The sequence below is a fragment of the Sinohyriopsis cumingii genome, chromosome 15 (genome assembly GCF_028554795.1).
Source record: "Sinohyriopsis cumingii isolate HCF-2022 chromosome 15, ASM2855479v2, whole genome shotgun sequence".
In the NCBI taxonomy this organism is placed as follows: Eukaryota; Metazoa; Mollusca; class Bivalvia; order Unionida; family Unionidae; genus Sinohyriopsis; species Sinohyriopsis cumingii.
In genome coordinates, this window is record NC_142975.1 from 99,862,213 (window position 1) to 99,884,112 (window position 21,900).

Here is a 21,900-nt window from a genome sequence, read left to right on the forward strand (position 1 = left end):
AAGTACTTTATGCTTGATTTATCCATCGTTTTATGATCTGACTATGATTTTCATAACAGTTAAAATCGCTCTTTGAATATTTAGTACCTTCGCAATAACGTTTTTTCTAGAACAAAGCGGTACGGCTTGTTTCTGAGTGTAACAGTCTTACGATGCTGTATGAGTGATATAGATATAGCACTAGGACACGGATGTTCAGTCAATGAAAATATGTAAAACTAATTACAAAAAATGTAATAAATACAACCTATCTTTTCTTGTTAGGGGTTCATGTTTCCTTCTTCATGGCGCCTCCTCTTTAATTACAAAATCTTAATCTTGAGGGTCATCAGTCGTGAAAGATTTTGAGATCTGTTAATCCTGGTGAGGCGGAGAAAGTGGAGAAAGAGAGAACAAGGTATAAAATTGGCCTAAATATGGAATTACAGGTCTGGATAGCATTTGCAAGAGCAGATATATATATTTCGTCGTTTTCGTTGACGTGTCCTTTTACGTATCAATGATGGTCTAAATGTAACAATGATGATCTAAATGTAACAATAATGATCTAAATGTAATCATGATGATCTAAATCCAAGACGTGACAAGCACGTAATCGTTTCTGTCCTTGAAAAACACAAACATGAGAATGAAGTTTATGTTCATATGTTTAACCTGTCTTCCACTATTCACAAGTAATATCCGGTATGTTTGAACTACTGAAGTGTACGTCTATCGTAACGAGATTAACACACACTGAATTATTACTATTCTTTCTGGAACAGGAATAGTCGAAGGCCAATCAGTAACAAAATAACTGTTCATGCTGAACCATAATTTGCATTTCTCGCAGTATGATGTGTATCTAAGAAATCTGTTGATATTAGTAATAAGAGGGTTTTGGATGATGTTATGTGTTAATGTATCTTCCGTCTAGAAAACTGAGTCATCCAAAACGATGATCTCCACGTATCACATGTTTGTGAATTTTCTCTTTAATTTTCTGCCGCTATTGACATTCGTGCACTGTCTCTTGCAACTCCATGTTTGTTTCAAAAAGTGTGTCTGCTTCACAGTGTTATTTGGGCTTGTGCATTTCTGTATCATTTATCAATAACCGCGTCGATTCTTAAACATTGTTTTTCTTTGATTCATCTCTAGTTACGACTCTGTCTTAACCAAAACTCATGTTGTGTTTGTGGTTGGTGATCTTGTATGTCTTTCGTTTGAGAGGGGAAAGATAATGAACGGATAATAATTTGCAACTTTTACTGCCAGTAAAATATGAATCATACACACAGTGATGTTGAATTTCTTCTTAGATTGTTGCAAAGTTTGAATCATGTCGGTGATCATCAGAACCATGAATTCAGTACACTTGCTACATGTAACCCTTACCGGAGATTTCAGTAGACAAATCTGTTTTAACCTACATAAATCTAACACTGCATTTTAGAGATATTGTTCAACAGTTTCTGGAATTCAGATTTTCTTGCATGTTTAGTGTGAAAATACAATTTGAGTGCTATAGGTGCACTTGGGCAATGTTGACATTCTAGGTCGTGGTAATGTGGTGGTGATGGTTCCGATGCAAAGAAGTCAACCGTCTCATAATCGATGTTGGTAGGGAACTCTTGCTGTAACACCATTCTCTTCGGTTCAGGTCACAAGGTGAAAACGTTCAATTTCCTAAATGTTGGTGAACATTCATGACAAAAGATTGCAATTTATACCTAGAAACGGCAAACCTCTTTATATGATTTCATGAATTGATTTTCTCGTGTTCTTTCCTTGTTTCTTCGTGTTGCTTGAAACAGTTACGTTTCTGGGAACGCAGCCGAATATATGAATGGTCTTAACAGTAGCAAAAACTATCCTGTGCTAATGAACATATGCTTTATTTGCGTCTTATATTTCTTACAAACTGTAAGAAATATAGAAATGAATGTACACGCATCGCAATTTTTGGTAACAGCTACTATAAGCTTCTGAAATGCCATAATTTCCATCAAGTTGTAGAGGGATTGTCATTAGCTATGATTTCCATACCAACACTACAAATATGTTTTTTTGACTGATGTTGTCTTTAAATCTGACTACACATTTTATAACCTAAACTATTATATCCTACATAACACTTTACATGCTTTTAATAGGATTACTAAACGTGATTAAATAAAAATACACTGTAACATATGCATCTTATTTCAACTTGTTTGTGATTTTGAATTTCATTCCTTCTCTTTATCTCTCCCTTTTCCACACAGACACATATATTCTCTCCCTCTCGTGTTAGCTGATCTATGCTAACTAATCTAACAGTGAAGTAATAGTGAACAATGTAAAATTTAATATTTGATGAGCGTAATCAAAACATTGTAAAGATATCAGAATTTTCAGAGCACAAAAATGTAAAATCTAGATCGTGCGACTAAGATTTTAATTTCTTTATCCTTTCATGTGCTAAGTACAATTCTGAGATCTTATTACTACTAAAATTGGATGTTAAGTATATGTTTTGGTGTGACAAATAAAACACAATTTTGGCTGATTTAAGTTTTGGATTCCTTAACAATACCTCTGACTCCATTACAGACATTGAAACTTCACCAAGACATGTATATTGAACTCTCGGCATGTCAGCAGTTGAGAAACACAAGAACCAGCTAATTATACAGTTACTATATATATATATATATATATATATATATATATATATATATATATATATATATATATATATATATATATATATATATATATATATATATATATATATATATATATATATATATATATATATATATATATAAAGCTTACCCATAATACAAGCAAATGTGTGTGCAAGCAAAACCGCTACAAGTTTGTCATCCTGGATATAGGATAAATATTATACCCTCGGTGTGATACTGATTTAGTTAAACAATGATTACAAACATATTTTTGATAATGCTTTGTTTTGTCTACATTAACCAGTGATTTTTCTTTGCAAAGTTCAAAGGTCAATGTTGAAAACAATAATATATAGTGTAAATCCTAACTGGGAGGTGGCTAGAGATTTATTGTTGTAAAAGAAGCACAACATAACAATGTGGTTGAGATAGGAATCATTGAGGTAAGATGGGTCGTTTTCAATATGAAAATAAGAGTCTTTGTGACTGTGTTAGAACTCATCATGGAAACAAATTGTGTAGAGAAGTGTTTATTTTTTTAAATTATTTTTGCCATGTTAGAGATATGTTGCTGGTTAATGGACAATACTGTTTGTCTCTTGATGGTATGCTGATGGTATTTGGACAATTACTTTTGTCTCTTGAGGGTATGCTGATGATATTACAAAAATGTAACTCGGCTCGAATGAACCATGTGAATACCCATTGTGTGTATTACATTATTTTCCAGCGTTGAATAATAATGGAACATATTTATCTTTCATCATGTAACTTCCCTCTTTTACTACATGACTTTCTGCAGCGCAAATAGTGCAAACTGGCATATGACCGCATAATGGCACCTGCAATGTTAAATACATGATTTTAATGATAATTTCAGTTTCATTTACATTAATAAAGACAAATATTAATTGAAATACACCGACAATCTAAACTGATAGATGGCTTAAATTAGTATCTGCAAACAGGACGACTATCTGTCTTAAACACCATCTCTTCTTATTCATAGCCGTATCTCGTTGAATTGCACGGTGTTTTCATAGTCGCCTTCACCTGAGAAAGAAAAAGAAAACAAAATATGCTATACCCAAATTGTTCTGCAGCACATATTTTACAATTTACTTCTTTGTTCATGTGGAAACAATAAAAATGAACTTGACCAAGGTCAAGCTTTTAATCTTCTCGGTAAATGGATCATTGAACATAAAATAGGTTACAAATTTCCAGATTTGACCATTACTTCATGAAAGATATTTATTATTCTTTCAAGTCTTCATGTTCATTTTATTTGTTTATACATACTATATATATATATATATATATATATATATATATATATATATATATATATATATATATATATATATATATATATATATATATATATATATATATATATATATATATATATATATATATATATATATATATATATATATATATATATATATATATATATATATATATATATATATATATATATATATATATATATATATATATATATATATATGCGTGTGTGTGTGTATGCGTTTATGTGCACATACATATATTCATATACGTATATCAACATTCACCTGCTCTTCATAAGTTCTTTTGTGATTATATTTTGGTTTTGTATTTTATCACCACACGTTAGAGTGCAAAAGAACTACTTTTGCTAACTTTGTACACTAACATGAAAACGTTCAAGCAGAGGGATACAAACATGTTATGCAATTGTCGTAAGATCTCTGACACTGACACAAGCTGGACACAGGAAAACATTAATTTAGCATCATAACATTTATATGCTTTGTTCAATAATTTTATTTAATTATACATGTTCTGGGGTTTATTTATTTTGTTTGGATTGTTTTTCAGTAAAAGCCCATCTTTAATTATGAATCAATGATGAAATATGTTGAATATTATTTTTAAATATTGATTTCGTTTCTCAGGAAAACTCAAAACAAAGACAAATATTTAACACAAATCATAGGAGTAATTTAACTTAAAGTCCTAAGACATTGATCCAATATTGCATTCAAAAGTTATCTATTAAGTAAATATAAAAATGAAATGAGAAGTACCACTGAGCGCTTCATACGGACTTTCCACTCTTTGTCTTGATTGCAGAACTTCATATTCCGTGGTGTCAATATCACTCAGGAAAACTGTATTAACATATTCAGGGGCAGCTGCCTCAGAAAACCTTGATATATAAAGGAAGGAAAACTAAACAGCATCTGAAAAGAGCTACATAAGTGTACACTAATAATAAAAAACAAAATAGATATTGATGCATGAGGATAATGTTGAATATTATCCAACACACCAAATGTGTTATTGATATTACTCATGTTTATCTGTGTTGTTAACTTTTAATGTAATTCATTTTATTTAAGATATATATATATATCTATATATATATATATATATATATATATATATATATATATATATATATATATATATATATATATATATATATATATATATATATATATATATATATATATATATGTTATAACATGATAGGAGTCGTTTGTCAAATGAAAACAGATTGTTATTTTGATCTTCACGATCAGCCACTGGTAATATACTCACTCATGCTAGTCTAACCTTATAACTTAAATAGTGTCTTCGATGAATCACATTCTAATATGATTAAACGTCAGTCAGATATTTTATCATTCAACATTTATTACATGTATTATCGGACTAACCAATACAATTTTGAAATGGTCTACTACAAATTAGAAACCAGTAAGTGCATTGTCATATGTGACACCCGACCTCTTCCCACCCATAATTTTGAAATGTGATGATTATCCGATCAACGAAAAGGTTATACATTTGTTATGTAATGAAGTGAGTGATTTTTGAAGCAGATCTGATACTCCGTATTTACCGCATGTTTTCGGACACCTTTTGTTTCAGGACAAGGTTTTTTGGGGGAGGGGAATATAATATTTCAATGCCTTTTAGGTTTTCAGACACTGCATCGCTATAATGTCTCCTACTGTTTATGTTTTCGGACACAATATATGAAGATCTGTTGCGTTTTTTTAATGTAAAATTCACAGCGTATTTACAGTTAATTTAACCGATACAAAGTTCGCTTCATTTGGTCGCAAATTATTTAATGTGATCATGAACTTCCATGAACTAATATAATTTAAATTTCTTTATCATATGTATGTATGTATGTATGTATGTATGTATGTATGTATGTATGTATGTATGTATGTATGTATGTATGCATATAGATTAACATATAGATATATAAACATTTTTATATTAAGCCATACACAATAAATAACAATATCACAGAATGAAAAGAACTATGATTTAATGATATGATATATTTAAATATGTTATTAAATTCAAGTAGCTTGTCCATAGGCTGTTTTACGTCCTTGGGCGAAAAATCCTCAAATTCGGTATCGTTATTATCATTGATATTGTTTAATTGTTTGTCATTTCTGATCAGCGCGTTTTCGCTTACGCTCACATTGACACTGATGCCGAACACCTTGAAAGATTTCATTATCATTGTGCGCTTTTTCTTCAATGTGTCCATGGCATTTGCATGGCATTTACAACCCAGTTCAATACAATATGTTTGCTGGCTGTCTTGATCCATCAGTTGCTGATTTCAACAGATGATTTTAATGCATTCGTAGCATCCCAGATGTATTCCGTCCATTTGGAGCAGAAGTAGCTCTTCACAAGTTTACTGATGCTCACGTCAAGAGGTTGCAACTTGGATGTGCAGCCTCCTGGTATTATTGCTGGCACAACATTTCCGCGCCGCAACTCTTTCTTCGCGTCATCAGTGATGTGAGCCCGGAACGAGTCCATAACTAATAGTGGTCACTCTCTTCTGGTTAATTGCAAATACATTTCTTCAATCCATCGCAGCATTACCGTTTCGTCCATCCATGTTTCACCTGCGATAATCCACCCTTTTGGTGCCTTCAGATCCAGATGTCTCTTTCCCTTGAAAATAATCATTGGGGGTAATACATCGCCAGAAACTGCAACGGTTAATGTGTCTCTTCTCCCCTCCAGTTGTACAATCAAAGTACATCGGTGCCTCGTCCATGTTAATAATAAACTTATCCTCAAACTCATTATCCTGACATCTATCCATCACAATCTTGTGGAATGAAGCAATCGTTCCGTCTAAATCCTTGGGTAAAAGTTGGGCAACAGAGGTCCTGCTTCTGAGCACAAACTCATGTCTTTTCATGAAACTCCCTCCCCACGAACGACTGGCATGGAATTTGCTCTCCGCAAATTCTGCTGAGACAAACTCCCTGGCATGTATAAATATTGCCTCAACACTTATGGGAATTTGTAAGTCACTCTGAGTGATCACCCATTGAGCTATCTTATCTTCCAGAGCTTGTCCATATGAAATGGTACGTCCACACTTAGGCAAATATCCGTTCAAGTTCAGATCAGCAGAAAAGTCAATTTTCATCCAGGTATTCACCGTGGATTTCGAAATCTTGAATTGTTCTGCTGTAAGTCTAATTCCCAGAATCTGCTTCACTCGGGTTCAACATAATCAGACTCGTCATCTAGAGGAGCTTTCTTCGTAAACGGTTCTTTTTGTGATGCATCCGCAGAATCATTAATTCTGTGGATGGCCTACTGGCCTCTTTGGAGACGATTTTGGCAAGGGAGTCCCTCCACGTGGGTCGAACGAGGCAACTTGCTTGTTTCATAACGTATGATAAACTTATCCATCAAAATTATAACAGTACGAACAATATTATGTTTCACAACGACATCTGTCCAGCATATAAACTTTTGATAGCGTCGGGTATTTTCTTTATACTTTATATTTTAATAGCTTGATTCGGCTACAAACTATGATTGGTTGTCAGTGCAGACATTGTTACGCACCAAACCACTTCAAACAGGTGTGGCAGTTTTGGCTTTTATTATAAACCATCGAACCTGCTTTATACCATTAAACAATGCATCAGAGTGTCGGTATGGATTAGTAACATTCATTGACATTGTGAAGCACAATTTAAACCCCTTGTCTCTGAGACAATATATAACAAGGTTTAAGCATAGTTATTGTTCTAAAGGTAATAAACCACTTTGTAGACGATACATATTGATTGTGGGTGCTAAATGTTTGGTACATCGTTTGCTCTTTTAATGCAATCCAGATGGATGCCTTTTATTATCGAACACACCTGTCAAAGAAATCCCACAAGTTGCATTATTAATAATTATCACCTAGACACCTTGAAATCTACAACATGCATCAAAACTTTCTTTGAGCAGTCGTATGCTCTGCTCAATTTGAAGTACCCTCGACTAGGTGGCAAAAAAGAAGAGAAAAACACAACAAATACAACACTTATACTTTTCTTCAAATACCAACATATTAATCATGCCGACTCGTATATTGCAAATCGCTTGTTATTTTTACCCTTCCTCGGCGTGAATACAACACTCACCCCATATGGAGCATCTCACCTTTGGTGCTCTATGTGTAGCCATCATACATGTATCCGTATTTCTACTCTCGATTATAAAATGTTTCTGTCATAAATATCTTAAGAATCTTAATTCCAAAATCTTTTTATTTAGTTTGTATTAATATCTTAATTACACAGAAATAAAGCTTGCGTGCGTTTGTAATGTAGATTTTAATGATCAATGATTAGCCGAGGATTAAACTGTGGATTCCAAGGTGGCGGTTCTTTTGCAAAATACGCACACAAGCGTGGCTCTAATATATGTATGGCTATGTTTTCTGGTGGATGGACATGTATCAAATATACATTAATAGGCACGTAATGCCTGTTTTTCATTCATTATCCTTTCCGTGGCATTAGACAAAATACTTTAGTTCATGGCAGCACGTTGTCATGTCTGCGTTGTCATGTGTGCTAACGGTAACTTCGCTACGGACGTGGGGGGTGGGGATAAAATCTATATTCACCTGTATGTTTCGGACACCTAAATAAAGAATTTAATATGTATTCGGACGACACAAAAATGGTAATTATTTTTTCCAGTCTGAAAACTTTAGGTAAATACGGTAGTCTAATAATTACTTCCAAAACTGTATTATTGCATCCCCCCCCCAAAAAAAAAATATACACCTGCCATTGTTTATGAATCCAACATTGAACATAGTTTGATTGGTTGATACATATATAGGGGTTTACTCGAGGGAGTATTATCTTTTGAAAAACATGAAGCAATTTTTTAAGTAAACTGCAGGTAGGTTGGATAATATTTCAAATAAATAAGCTTGTAATGAAGATAAAAACCACTACAACTTATATTGTAGCTGGTTTAGTTGTTATTCCCAGCAACACTGCATTGATAACATTTAGAATAATTTGAATTAATTAGTTAATTAAGAATCAAGTGTGTCAATATTCTACATTAACCCTCATGAAAGAAAATAAATAAAATACTTTGTCGAACTTGTTTGTGATTAATAGTATTTATTAATATTATTATCTAAATATTTCATTAAGTTTCGGCTCTATCACCAATACATTTCACCTATACTGTTTAATACACAATATTAAGAAGTGCTGAAAAGTTTATAAGAATGCCATACTTTAAAATCATGGACTAGTAATTTTAAAATAAAGATTATCTTGTCTTGAAACTTAAATGATGTAATTTCTTTTATTGCACACATGTTAGTGGAAAGCAAGACAGTAGTCACCTTTCTAGTAGTTTTGACATCAATAATAAAAATGTAAATCATTTTGTTAAAGAGTTTGTTTAAAATGATTTTTGAATCACCTTGATGTACTTTTTGTACATACAGTAAAAAACACGATTCACATGTTTCAACTTGCATCAAACCTATAGCAGGCATAATCCTAATATTTTTACTTGTGTCATCAAGTAAATTTATAAGTTATACTCTACAGCTTGTTATGTTCTAACCAAGGTTTTGTAAAAAAAAATGGGTAAAACAAGAAAAGAAAACGTGAGATGAAGACAGGATGATGTGTCTCTGCAGGAGGCATATAAACGGCAAACGTTGTTCATTTTGAAGGTGGCAGACGTTTGGTGCACCCAAATGCACACTGGGTGATAGGATCACTGGCCCGGTCGCTTCGTTACTATCTTGAAATCCATGACCCAAAACAACACTATCTTTGGAGGAAGAAAAGAAGATAATATAATTTATTAGGGATACAGTCCAAATAAGATTTGTACGAAGTGAACAACAGATCTTGAGTTTAATCAGCAATATAGTAATGAAAGGAAATATTCCCAGTAAGTTTACAAATGGGAGACCTGGTGATGACTGGTGGTTGGGATTTACTAAAAGATGGCCACACGTGTGGTTGTGCAGCCCCGATCATTACCCATTGATACTGAATATGTTTGGAGCCATCAGTGGTCAAGAACAACTTCTGTCTTCTGTCACGTATACTCACTAAATGAGAGTCGATACATGCCCCAGAGTGCATATTTAACTCTGATGAAATAGGTATGTTGAAAGATCAGAAGCCGCTTAAAGTTATATAGATATCTGAACATGATGCTTATTCACAGACAAGTGGCAATAAAACAAAACAACTGTTGCAGCTTGTGCATCAGCCTCCTCATCCCACCACAGGTGCTATTCATTTGTAAACATGGTATGGATCGTGATATGTTTCAGGGTGTGCCACATACTAGAGTCTGCAGCAGTCCAAATGGCTGTATATGTTCAGAGCTCTTTGAAATTTGGGTAAATGAGCATGTTATGAGGTACATTCCACCAACAAGACTATTATTATTATTATTAATGTATGGTCATAGTTCTCATGGCAAATGTTGTCAGTAAATATAAGGAGCTAGGCATAATTCTCTTTGCACTTCATCCACACATAACACACAGGCTGCATCCATTCGATGGGGGTAGTTTCAAACCTTTGATGGAAAATTACAAAAGGGAATGCAAATTATTTGCAGAAGAAAATCCTGGCAGAATAGTAAGTAGGTTTATATTTGTTAAGCTTTTTGGTAATGTTTATGCCAAAAGTCCTTGCCCATCGATAAATGTGATATCTTCCCTCGCTAACCAGAAGTCATTCTAAAGTTAAATGATTTGGCCGCATTACTTATTGGAAATACAGAGGTGAAGATCTCGTATTTCTGATGTATCAAACGCATTGGCGTTTATGAGAATATTTGACATATATACAAGGCATTCCCAAAATTTCGAACTGATGTTGCATGAGAGTCCACATCCAATGTAATGATTCAACAGGGTCACATTGAGCTATCTGGAAGGACAGTCGAGGCCACAGTAACATCTATTTTTACCAGGAACAGAGATAGCTGTTAGTAACACGTTTTTAAGTCTTTCGAATTACTCGGTCGGGGATTGAACCCACGAACTACCCTATCCGAGGCGGACGCTCTAACCACTAGGCCACCGGAGTGGTGCTTTTAAGGATGCAAACATGAGTGGCTGCACCAAACAGAAGTAGAAGAAGGGAACCTTAATGAAGCAAATAAAGAAAAGGAAAGGAAAAAATGAAAGAATTATGATAAGAATGGTATAAAAAAAACTATAAAAATATTGAAGTAAAACACCAAGAGACCATTAAAAAATAAGAAATTTCCCAGACGAAGAAGTCAGGTGGACATTGGAAGCAAGTAATGAAAACGATGTTGAATACCCTCACTGCTTGTGTGTATTCAATCAGAAGGCTTCACAGGAAATTCAGCAAGTGTGGGTCTGCTGCAATGTCTGCCAGAAGTGGATGCATGATGAATGTCTTCCAGTTGGGTTCTCAGTTAAAGTGGACAATCCTTTCAACTGTCCCACGTGCATCTGATTGCACACGTTGTGTTCTCTCTATGTATCTATGTAACTGTGGATAAAACAGGTGAAACAATTTTGACACAAAGTTGCACAAAGTAGGTAAATGCACTCAAAATACTTTGCTGCTTTCCAAGGCAGATTATTAATATGTTAATATATTTCTCTCAACAAAAGATGACACTGGAGATACTGCAGATGTCTGCATGCAAAACATGCAAGAGGTCTCTAAAACGCTTAATTACGCATATTTAGACGCAATGTGCTTATTTGGAACACATACAATCATTTAGACGGGAGTCCTTCCGTACGCATATAATAGATGGCGGGAAAATTCAAAGACTTGCCAGACTTGCTTTAGCGACCTGCTCAGTGGGAAAATATGTTGATGAATAAGATGTGCAGATATTTATAATGACATAATTCAGTGGCTGTAGGAGCCGCGATTTACGTTTTGCCATTATAAGAGTAAATCAAAAGAACATGATACAGTAGCTGGGTGGCAAGTTCAACGACCTTTTGAATGGAAGGCGGTTGGGAAAATGTACTGATATTTAAAATGATTGAATTCAGAGACCGAAGGACCCAGAGATGTATGCGTGGTCATTTATAAGAGTACACCAGAAAGAACATGATGCAATAGCTGGGCGGCAAGTTCAAAGACTTTGACTAGCTGCTGTGTTGAAAAATATGCTGATATTTACAGTGATTGAATTCTGAGGCAGAAAGGCCCAGAGATGTATATACATGTGGTTATTTATAAATCATCAAATAAACAACTTTAGTTTTAATTATTGTGTTCCTTTCTGTGTGTAGCTGAATAAGCAGTGAATTGGAACTCGAATTCAAGACATGTTGAGATTTATACAAAACTCCATTTGCAAATTTGGATATGTATTTTCAGGTTAAACGGAAAACTGACGAAGACGGTAATTATGTTCAGGAGAGTAATAGAGCTGATAATTCCTACGGGACAGTAGCAAAATGTAAGACAGTGTGTGATGCCTGGCTTAGTGTTGGAATAAGAGCTGTCTTTGGATTGACAAAATTTAGTCACATTTTAATGGACAACTAAGAGCTACATGTCAGAGGCATAACAAATTCGGAAATTAAACTCAGTGGCAACCAATAATTATTCTAATCAGCAAAGTTCACTTTGTCAGGGAGGGGACTGCAACTTTTGCTGGACTCCAAGTTTAAAATCCTAGCGAGATATCTGAATATGGTGCAGAGGTTGTAAGCAGAACAACCGGGCGACTGCAAATAAGTGTGGCTGCATTTAGATACAAATCTGGTAATGGATGACCTTTCCAAAAAGATTCCAAACACCAAACACATATGTTCTGTTTATGTAGTTTCCAGCATTTTGCATTGTTGCAATTATATGTTCTGTTTAAAATATTTTTCTTTCTGAAATGAGTATACAAGAATAACAAGAAAAAAACCCAACACATTTCCCCCAATAATTTCTTTACATTTGTTTCAAACATATGTTAATTATAATTTTAAAACACTGTCTTAATATCTAATTATTTAATGCTTTTGTGTTTGAAAATTAGATTCATAATCAGTTACGTTCTAATGTCTATAATAATGCGGTTTATTAATTAATACAATTAAAGAAAGCATTGAGGTAATACCTTCAGTTTTTGATACATTACATTGAACAAAATTACACACTCCGATGGATAATAAATCTTGTATAATTGTATCATGAAAGCTAGAATATCATTCATCTAAATTTAGAGCAATAAAATTAACTGCAATATCAGATATTACAATTACAGTAGATTGATACATGTAACCAACATTTTATATATTTACATTGGTTTCTTTTATAGTTTATTTCTTCTGTTCCCTTACTTTTAATATATTAGGGTGTAGCAATTATTTTTTTTAAAAACTGAATAAATGTCCGAGAATAACAGTAGTTGTCAGATTTTACACCGAGTTTAGCCTCTATTTTAGCAGCACAAGGGGGTCAACCAACCTAAGGGTGGCCTGACATGGGTGAAAATGACATAACAAATATCCAAAGCTCAGGGGTCATCCCACCTAATGGCGGACGCTCTAACCACTAGACCACCCAAGAGTAGATTTTAAGGATATGGCAAAGAAGTATAGGTAATAAAATGTCATTGATTTATGCAAACAATTTGAAAATATGTGTCAGGTGGTTCATCAATAATAAGTGCATTCAAGTTTTCATTAAAATGTATATTCATGTGACAATGATAAGACATCTGAACTAGGAGATTATGTGTTAGCCCTTCTCTATGCTAATCATAATTACTTGGATGATGAACATACGGATCTGTTTGATTTTTAAAGAGGTGAAAAGTGAAACAACCTAAAATAACAAGGTTGTAGGAGAGTGAAAAACATTTCATGCTGAAACTTTATGTTGAACTAACAGGAACCTATATGAGTGTTACAGTGAAATTAGCACTGTAGCAATACAAAATGAGAATTCTGATGAGTGTAAACAATATCCCAATTGATGTACTGGAATACAACATGGAAATAGGTGCAGGGGAGTGTGACGTATGGAGGCATGTAGCCAGAGTCACAAAACCCATTATGTTCCTGACTCGTGCTTTATACCCTGGTTGTATGGCTATATTTGTTTTACTGTAACAAGAGGGAGTGAAGTAATGCATACCTTGATCAAGTAGAAAACTGATACTCAGATAGTACAAATACGCCGTGATTGAAAAAAGTGTTCAGGTGAACAACAAACATATCTCTTTATTAAATATTAATTCTCAAGACTAGTCAACCACCTCTCTCTTGATCTAACAAATATGCAAAAGTTGGAAACATAAGATTGATGTGTTGGGTGCTGGTATTTGCAACCATATTGGAACTGCATCTATGCAATTAGAGGTTCTGAAATGTGGGTAGAGATTATTTAAGGGTATTGTGAGTTCTTCTTGTTTTAACTTTGTGGTCTGCACAATGTTTCTTTCATTCCGTGAAATCTAAACAGTATACTTGCATTTCATAAAGGACAGGCAATGATGCGTAGTAAGTTTAATGTTTGTATTTTCATGTGTATGCAGCATAAAATCAATTTGTTAATCCATGTCTCTTCTGCTTTTGCTATTATTCCTGCTGAAATGCCTAATGCCTGCAGCTTACTTCCTGTATTTGGCTGACTCTGCCAGATATTTGATATCATCATGGCTTCAGTGTGCAATAGTTCTAGTGCTTACGGATTTGCAACGGTTGCTGTTTTCAGTGTATATGCATTTTGTTGCATCGTCTTTGTGTATGTCAATTGATTTATTAATGCATCAAACAGCAATGATTAGACAGTATTTACCATTCAATGAACAATCGTATTTTATCAATCTCACATTGGTTAAAGCTGTTTATTCTGAATAAGAGGAAGTCAATGAAAATGGTTTCGACATCATGTGATCCTGGTAATGACTGTTATTGTGGTCCTTTCATGTGAAACATACACAGAATAATTGAGAGTTTTGGAACATTCTCAATTCATTATGATTATTGAGCATCTTCACAACGTCAAGAACATATTATCAAAGGAAATCCTTCAAGATGTTTTTTAACAGTTTTCATATCTTAGGAAACTGATTAGAATTATGCTAAGGGCTGTTCCATTTAAAAATACACGGTACTCAGGGAGGACAGTGTCTTTAAAATATAGGATAGTTTGATTTCTCAGAGTTCATATTAAAATGAAAAGAAAATTATAAATTGCACATATAGGTGAGTAGCGCACGTTAAATGTGCCTCTGTAGCTCTCATGTATGTTTTAATTGAACAACCCAAAGCCTCCAAAAATACTGAACAAATTAAACCTCCAATTACAATTTGACAGATATATTTGTTTCTGAATGCTAGAAACATGCTGAAATAAATATATTGTTTTAAAATATTATTTCATCCACAAACCTTCTTTATATATACATTATATTAATGTGTCTTTTGTTTAAAAAGAGTGGGAAGTTTATGTTTTCCCATCAATGGAGATGGTTAAGAATGTATATTTAATGCCCTACTACTACTAATACAACTACCAGTGCTACGGCTGATGATAATGATGATGTTGACCATTGAAATAACATCAGTAGAATTCATAATGTTGACTACAGAATTTAATCGTTACAAGTGGAAGAACAATTTTTCTTTTAGAAGCTACAACCATAATTAGCAACTGCAATAATGTTAATGGCTAAAAATGTACAATCTTAAATATACTTCAAAATAATTTAATATAATGGTATCTCAGACAAGGAATTAACCCAAATCATTTGGACGTTTAATTTTAAACAATTCTTCCTGTAGAAATGTTTCATTAAAATATGACTAATCATTATTATCAACAAGTTAAACATATAATGACAAATTTAAACCAGATTGCATTGGGTAGTTTACATGTATGCTGTATTATCAAGATAATTCATTGTTATAATTTTATTGTGAAAAATTTAACTTCCTGTTTGTGTGAAAAACCATTAAATAGATCCTACTCAGTATGGTATAACAAGTTTCATGTGACTGTGTATGCAAATAACATATCTGCCAGCCTAAAAGTTGAAGTGAAGTATAGTTGAATAGGTCATTTTGTAAATGTACTTTTCTTCGATGCTAAATATAAAATGAAGTCAAATCAATAGCGTGGCTTCATCTTTTCACTATAGTTTGTTTCACAGAGTATAGCATGGCGAATTTTATGTTATCGGTAACTCAACATATTTTCAGTTCAACATAATTAAAGTAGGTAAAATTACCTAATGGGTGCCACATACAGCATTTTAAAAATAATTATTGACTTTTGGCCACATCTGATGATGCAAACCTGATAACTTACTGTGTTACAGATACAGGGTAAAAATTGTGATGCTGTGACATTATGCTAGGAAACTATGGTAACATCCACTTTCATGAATATTAGGGCATAACTGCATCGCATTTCAGTATAACACGCAATAGGGAAATTGTATATCTTTTGCTAAAATGTTTTCTTCAACAGTTTTGTTTTGACGACAGAGAGGGAGGCATTTTTATTCCATTAAGTTTTCTTCTTGCACCTTGTAACCAAAATAAAATATACCCCGATATGAAAGATTTCACCTCTTCATCGTGACATTTTGTACTTAACTGATCATGCTTACCTGAAGTTTGTGTCAAAGAGAGAAAGCAGTACACAAACTAAAGAGTAAAGGGATACTATTAAAATGCACAATATTATCCTTCATTTTAAACGTTAAAAGATTCACAATAATTATCTCCATAGAAACCTTATTTAAGCATGCTGTGTAATTATTTTTGTTACATACAATGACTGATCCATTACCTATAGAAAAATGTACCATTTATCAGAAAATGCATGTACTGTATTTAGGTGGCATTGAATCTAATTTGTGCTCAGGCTCACGAATAAGTTGACAATTGTGATGTAACCAAACAATACAGTTTATGAGTGTGATAAAACATCTCTCTCATATCAGGGCATATGTATTTATCATGAAGTGCAAGAAAAATTAGATCTAATACGTTTCATTGTCCTAGTTATTAATTTCCCAACTTATATATTCTAATGTACATATATAATCACATTTAAACATTGTATATTGCTAGTGCTTAATACTTTGCCCCAAAACATGGAGAACCCACCTTGCGAGAACTCGTTCCAACCAGTCATATCAGAAGTTGTTGACCCATGGTGGTTGCATGGAGATATGGAGAGAGCACACTTTTGTACTCTGTAAATGTGCTCAATTTTCCGTGAAGAATGAAAGCTTCGGTTTTGTGTTTTGTAATATATTATAAGGAAGCAATTCTTCACAGAAGCTAACTAAGGCTTTCTCCAGTTTTGAACATCTCAATAAGCCTTTTACATTGTTGATGGGGGTAGGGTGGGGTGGGGTGATGCTCATCACTGAAGTAATTGGACATCCATACGGACTAAAATCTTCAGATAATCTCCACATATTTCAGTTATTCTAACCCAGGTTAATTTCTATCAAACGAATATTCAGTGATATAATTTATACGGGTTGACTGCTCCAACTACCATGGAGCGATATCTTATGATGCCAAGATGATTTATATAATTGGTGGTCGCTTCGCTAGTCTGTATCACAATTCAGTATAATGTACATTAATTTAATACTAAAAATCATTGAATATTTTTAAATCCTTCTCAATGTCAGATCCAATTGTTTATACAATCTCGTCTCCAAATTGATAATTATTGATACACATTATTTTCATTTTTTTGAGAATGTTTTCTGGCATGGGTAAAATTAAATTACATATAATAAATTGTTTTCAATGACATAATTCAAATATAAGTCGCTTAGAAGACTAAGCTCAGGTTTTATGTTATCAAGGAAGCAGCTTATATGTGGGTACATACGGAATAATCGTCAGGTTAGAAGTATCAGGCTATGAAATGTTATTAATGATGGCAGTGTTACATGGTCTCTTAAAATGGTATATGACACGCTTAATCAAACTGAATGTAAGCTATCAACTTGAATGATTCTAGTAGCCTTAAAACTGGAATAACATAATGCATTGTGGTTTACATACCTTTGAGTGTGTTCTCTACCCATGCTTTGTTCTGGAAAAAAAATGAAAAAATACCAACAAGCAATTTAAAAAAGATTCATGGGACTTGTTCGGCTCAGTTTTCAAAACAGTTTGACTCTACCAATCACTGCCATCTTTACTGTGCCAACATGGATTTCGAGTCTCGGGATCAGCCAATTTGGGTATACGAGAAAAGTGTCCAGTACCTTCCCATGGGTCTGTGGCTCTTACTGGGGTTTTCCCTGATTATTTCACCAACAGGTATACTGGTTACCATGTTTAACATAATATGTTCTGGAATTGGTGTTCAATCCAAAACAAGAACAACAGATATCAATAAGACTCCCTCAATAAGACTGATACACTACTGAGCAAAAATAAGTTCTTAAACTTCAAGATAAGAAAATACTGCATCTTGAATCGTACATTAGCACCATTTTCACTTAGGATCAAGTAGGCATGATTAGAAGTCTTGTGGTCAAAACCAACATCAGCATGACCATTGGATTATGGACAATAGTGAGCTTCATGACAACCATCATGCCACTGTATTGGATTTACAGGAGGCACTATTTTTGTTTAGAACCAAACAGCTATCACCCCCTCTGAGTCCATGTTTTTAGAATTGTATTGAGACAATCCTCGTTGCATGCTTAAGAGGCGATTGAATGAAGGCAACCTTTTGACCATGGGATGTTACCCATACCAATGCAGGTAAGGTTCCTAGTTGAGTAAACAGAAGACCCATGGATTGCAACACACTACTATGGCCTCCATTTTTATTAGACAGGTGGTTGGGATTTATCATGGTCTTGACACATCAGCGTGTCATCCTAAGCCCTATGAAGTCTTCTTTACTTTTAGTTTACTTTAACCTTTTGAGCTTCACTTTTCTTGATATGAATGTTGCCACATACAGAAAATTCAACTGAACACCCCAACCCCAAAACAAAGTAAGCCTCTGCCAGACTCTGATGATGAATCATTTGGCATGGATTCATTATATTCTCTTCATGATTAATCAGCCACAACATGCCTCAGACTGCTTTTCAAATTATTTCCATTTGTATCTGAAAAGAGTAGGCCTAAGCATGCTGGCACACCAAAACAATTAAAAACATCCAACTAAAATCAGGAAGTTTGCCTGTGAAGTGCGGGTGAAGAGTACCGGCTAAATATATCCAAAATAGTAAGACTTTATGATATAAAGGGTTTGAGTATCCGTATCGGATGCGGGATGTCACAGGTTCCAATCCCAGCTGAGACTTACCAAAGACTTATAAAAATGGTGCTAACAGCTGGCTTGCTAGGCGCTCAGCATTAAGAGGTTCATGTTAGGACTGGTTGGCCTGGTGTTACTGGGTGGAACATCATAGTACATATTTGCAGCATGATGTCACAGTTCTAGGCATCACTATAACCTGCCACACTTCAGACATCATAGCGATATGACTGAAAATCATTTAAAGCAACATTAAACTTGTAAATCACACACACATTAACTATAGGCATAATTTGCTGCCATGACATGTTGAGACTCATCAATACAGAAGTCATTGAATTTCATGAAGAACTAAACTGTCACTGTAATTTGTCAAATCCGTTTTAAACCAGATATACAATTGCAGGCCACCATCACAATTATACTTACCTACATCACAACAACACTACCAAATGTAGTAAAAGTTGGATTTTAGCAGGTCAAGTTTGATATACACAACCAAAATCCAGTTTTTTTTTATCAGATGTCAGACGTATAACCACTGTAAAGACAGATGCCCTAAAACCTATGTATGTCGATGAATCGACTACTCTTTCCATACTTTATACATTGTGAAAATGACCTTCAAGCCTACTCAAAAGACTACAAAACATGGGAACGGAAGTAAATTCAAAGAATGAAATGCACTTAAAATATCCCATTTCAGTGGCCATAAATGATGGTAGAATCTAAGAATGACTAACATGGTCCAATCTTCTCAGCTGAGGTAAATAATAGTCTGATAATTAAAAACGTTGAAACGACTCTGACAAATCCTCCTTATGTGGCAACACATTGCATTATTCCTCTGTATAAACCTTGGAAAAAAGAAACAAAAACAATATTCAATAGTGCTCCAACACTTAAATAACCAAATATAACAAAACATCTGAACTCTAACAGGAAGCACACAAGGTCTGATGACCCTATACAGCTGCATAACAGGTTTGATGACATTGGGGACAAGGCATCAGACGCAACTACCCTGTGTGCTAAATGTGACACCAGACAAGCAAACAAAACAACCCTATACTTGCTCCTGATAAGAAGCATATAGTAGTAGTTGTTGTAGTCGGGATGAATGTCGCTGTTTAGCCCATGATGGCCTATACATGGCAGACAGAATAACTAGTGGAAGTACAATTCAGGAGTACCATGGTAAGAACCACTGAACCACTGGAAGCTGCTGGCAAGCTTTCTCATACGCCCACATCAACGAAACCCTAGACCTGAATCCATCTCGACAGGTGAGACAGTACTGAGTGGTAAAGACGAGCACTTTTAATCACTCTGCTAACTTGGGTCTCAGGCACATAAGTCCCTTCCATAAGGTCTAACCTAATTAGTACACCGTCTCTATTATTATTTCATAACGATGAACACCGTTGAAAAATGGAATCGCTCTGGACTTACAGCCAACTACAAAGATATTTTTCTGCTTTTAAATAAACGCAATCCTACAGTACCACGTCGCCAGAAAAAAAAATCCTTTAAAAGTAAGGACAATATGACAATTAAAATTACTTCTTTTTAAACGCCTACTTTTAAGATGTTGACATGACTTCTGAAAGAGCTTCCTCGTTATGCCATTTTGCTGCGACAAAAGTTACTTGGCATTGTTGGAAGCTTTACAATTCATCATGTGATTTCATTTAATGTCATTAATATACCACCAAACATGAAATTATAATCAAATTAATCAGACATCTTCAATCAAGAGCTAATTGATACTATATTTGTTCCGCTCAGAATGTCAGTGACTATAACAGTTTTATGGGACTTAAAGTGCATAGGTAACTGAGGTAACAATGTAGAAGATTTCCTTTGAAGATATGATTTGTATCTAAATATCACCAGGTCACCAATGTATTTTACATCTGTAACAGGTACGTATCAATGTCTAGGTTTGACAGTTTGTTATTGCTCATCAACCTCTACTTTTGGATTATGATTGGAAGATTATTGATAGCCTTCACATCCCAATCTCTCTAATGAACATCAACTCTACCATCAGTGAGCCCATTTCACACTCAAAATTAACGTTTGACTGGGCCAAATTTGAAACACTTTGCTAGACATAACATATATACCTTTTTAAATGTTAATAATCTCGTTGAACAGTTTACATTTATTGTCCGCCAGACTACACAAGTCCTTACCTCACTGTTTTCCAACTCAAATGCAATACAGGATACCAAAATAAAACTGTCATCCAAAACCTTCAGCATTAGAGCATAGTCCAGTCTTGACAATAGCAAAATTGAACTTTCCAGTTTATGTAAGACCTAAATCAACACATAGAACTTTTCACTATGTAAGAAAACATCTGAGACAAATCCTTCCATGTTTCAATACTCTTATGATGAATTTCTTTACAAATTTAAGAACTACACAAAAATGTACACTGATGGCTGAAATGATTGTTAGCGGCTGTTGCAACCTTCATTTGTAGAAATTACACTATACAAATTAGGTTGCCTCAGAGACAAATCCTTCCATGTTTCAATACTCTTATGATGAATTTCTTTACAAATTTTTAGAACTACACAAAAATGTACACTGATGATTGAAATGAGTGTGAAAGGCTGTTGCAACCTTCATTTGTAGAAATTACACTA

At 34.1% G+C, this 21,900-nt stretch overlaps 1 protein-coding gene across 1 annotated transcript in view; it reads right to left on the bottom strand.

Moving 5' to 3' along the window:
• Nucleotides 1–2,844: 2,844 nt before the first annotated feature.
• Nucleotides 2,845–21,900, bottom strand: part of LOC149782384 (cell adhesion molecule CEACAM5-like) — a 155,259-nt gene continuing 136,203 nt past the window's right edge. Inside the window, exons 13-15 of the mRNA XM_089935123.1 lie at nucleotides 18,022–18,052; nucleotides 4,724–4,845; nucleotides 2,845–3,704 (exon numbers count right to left, since the gene is read on the bottom strand). Of these exons, the coding sequence (XP_089791249.1) occupies nucleotides 3,655–3,704; nucleotides 4,724–4,845; nucleotides 18,022–18,052 (203 nt within the window). The 3' untranslated portion in view covers nucleotides 2,845–3,654. The remainder of the gene's footprint in view (nucleotides 3,705–4,723; nucleotides 4,846–18,021; nucleotides 18,053–21,900) is intronic.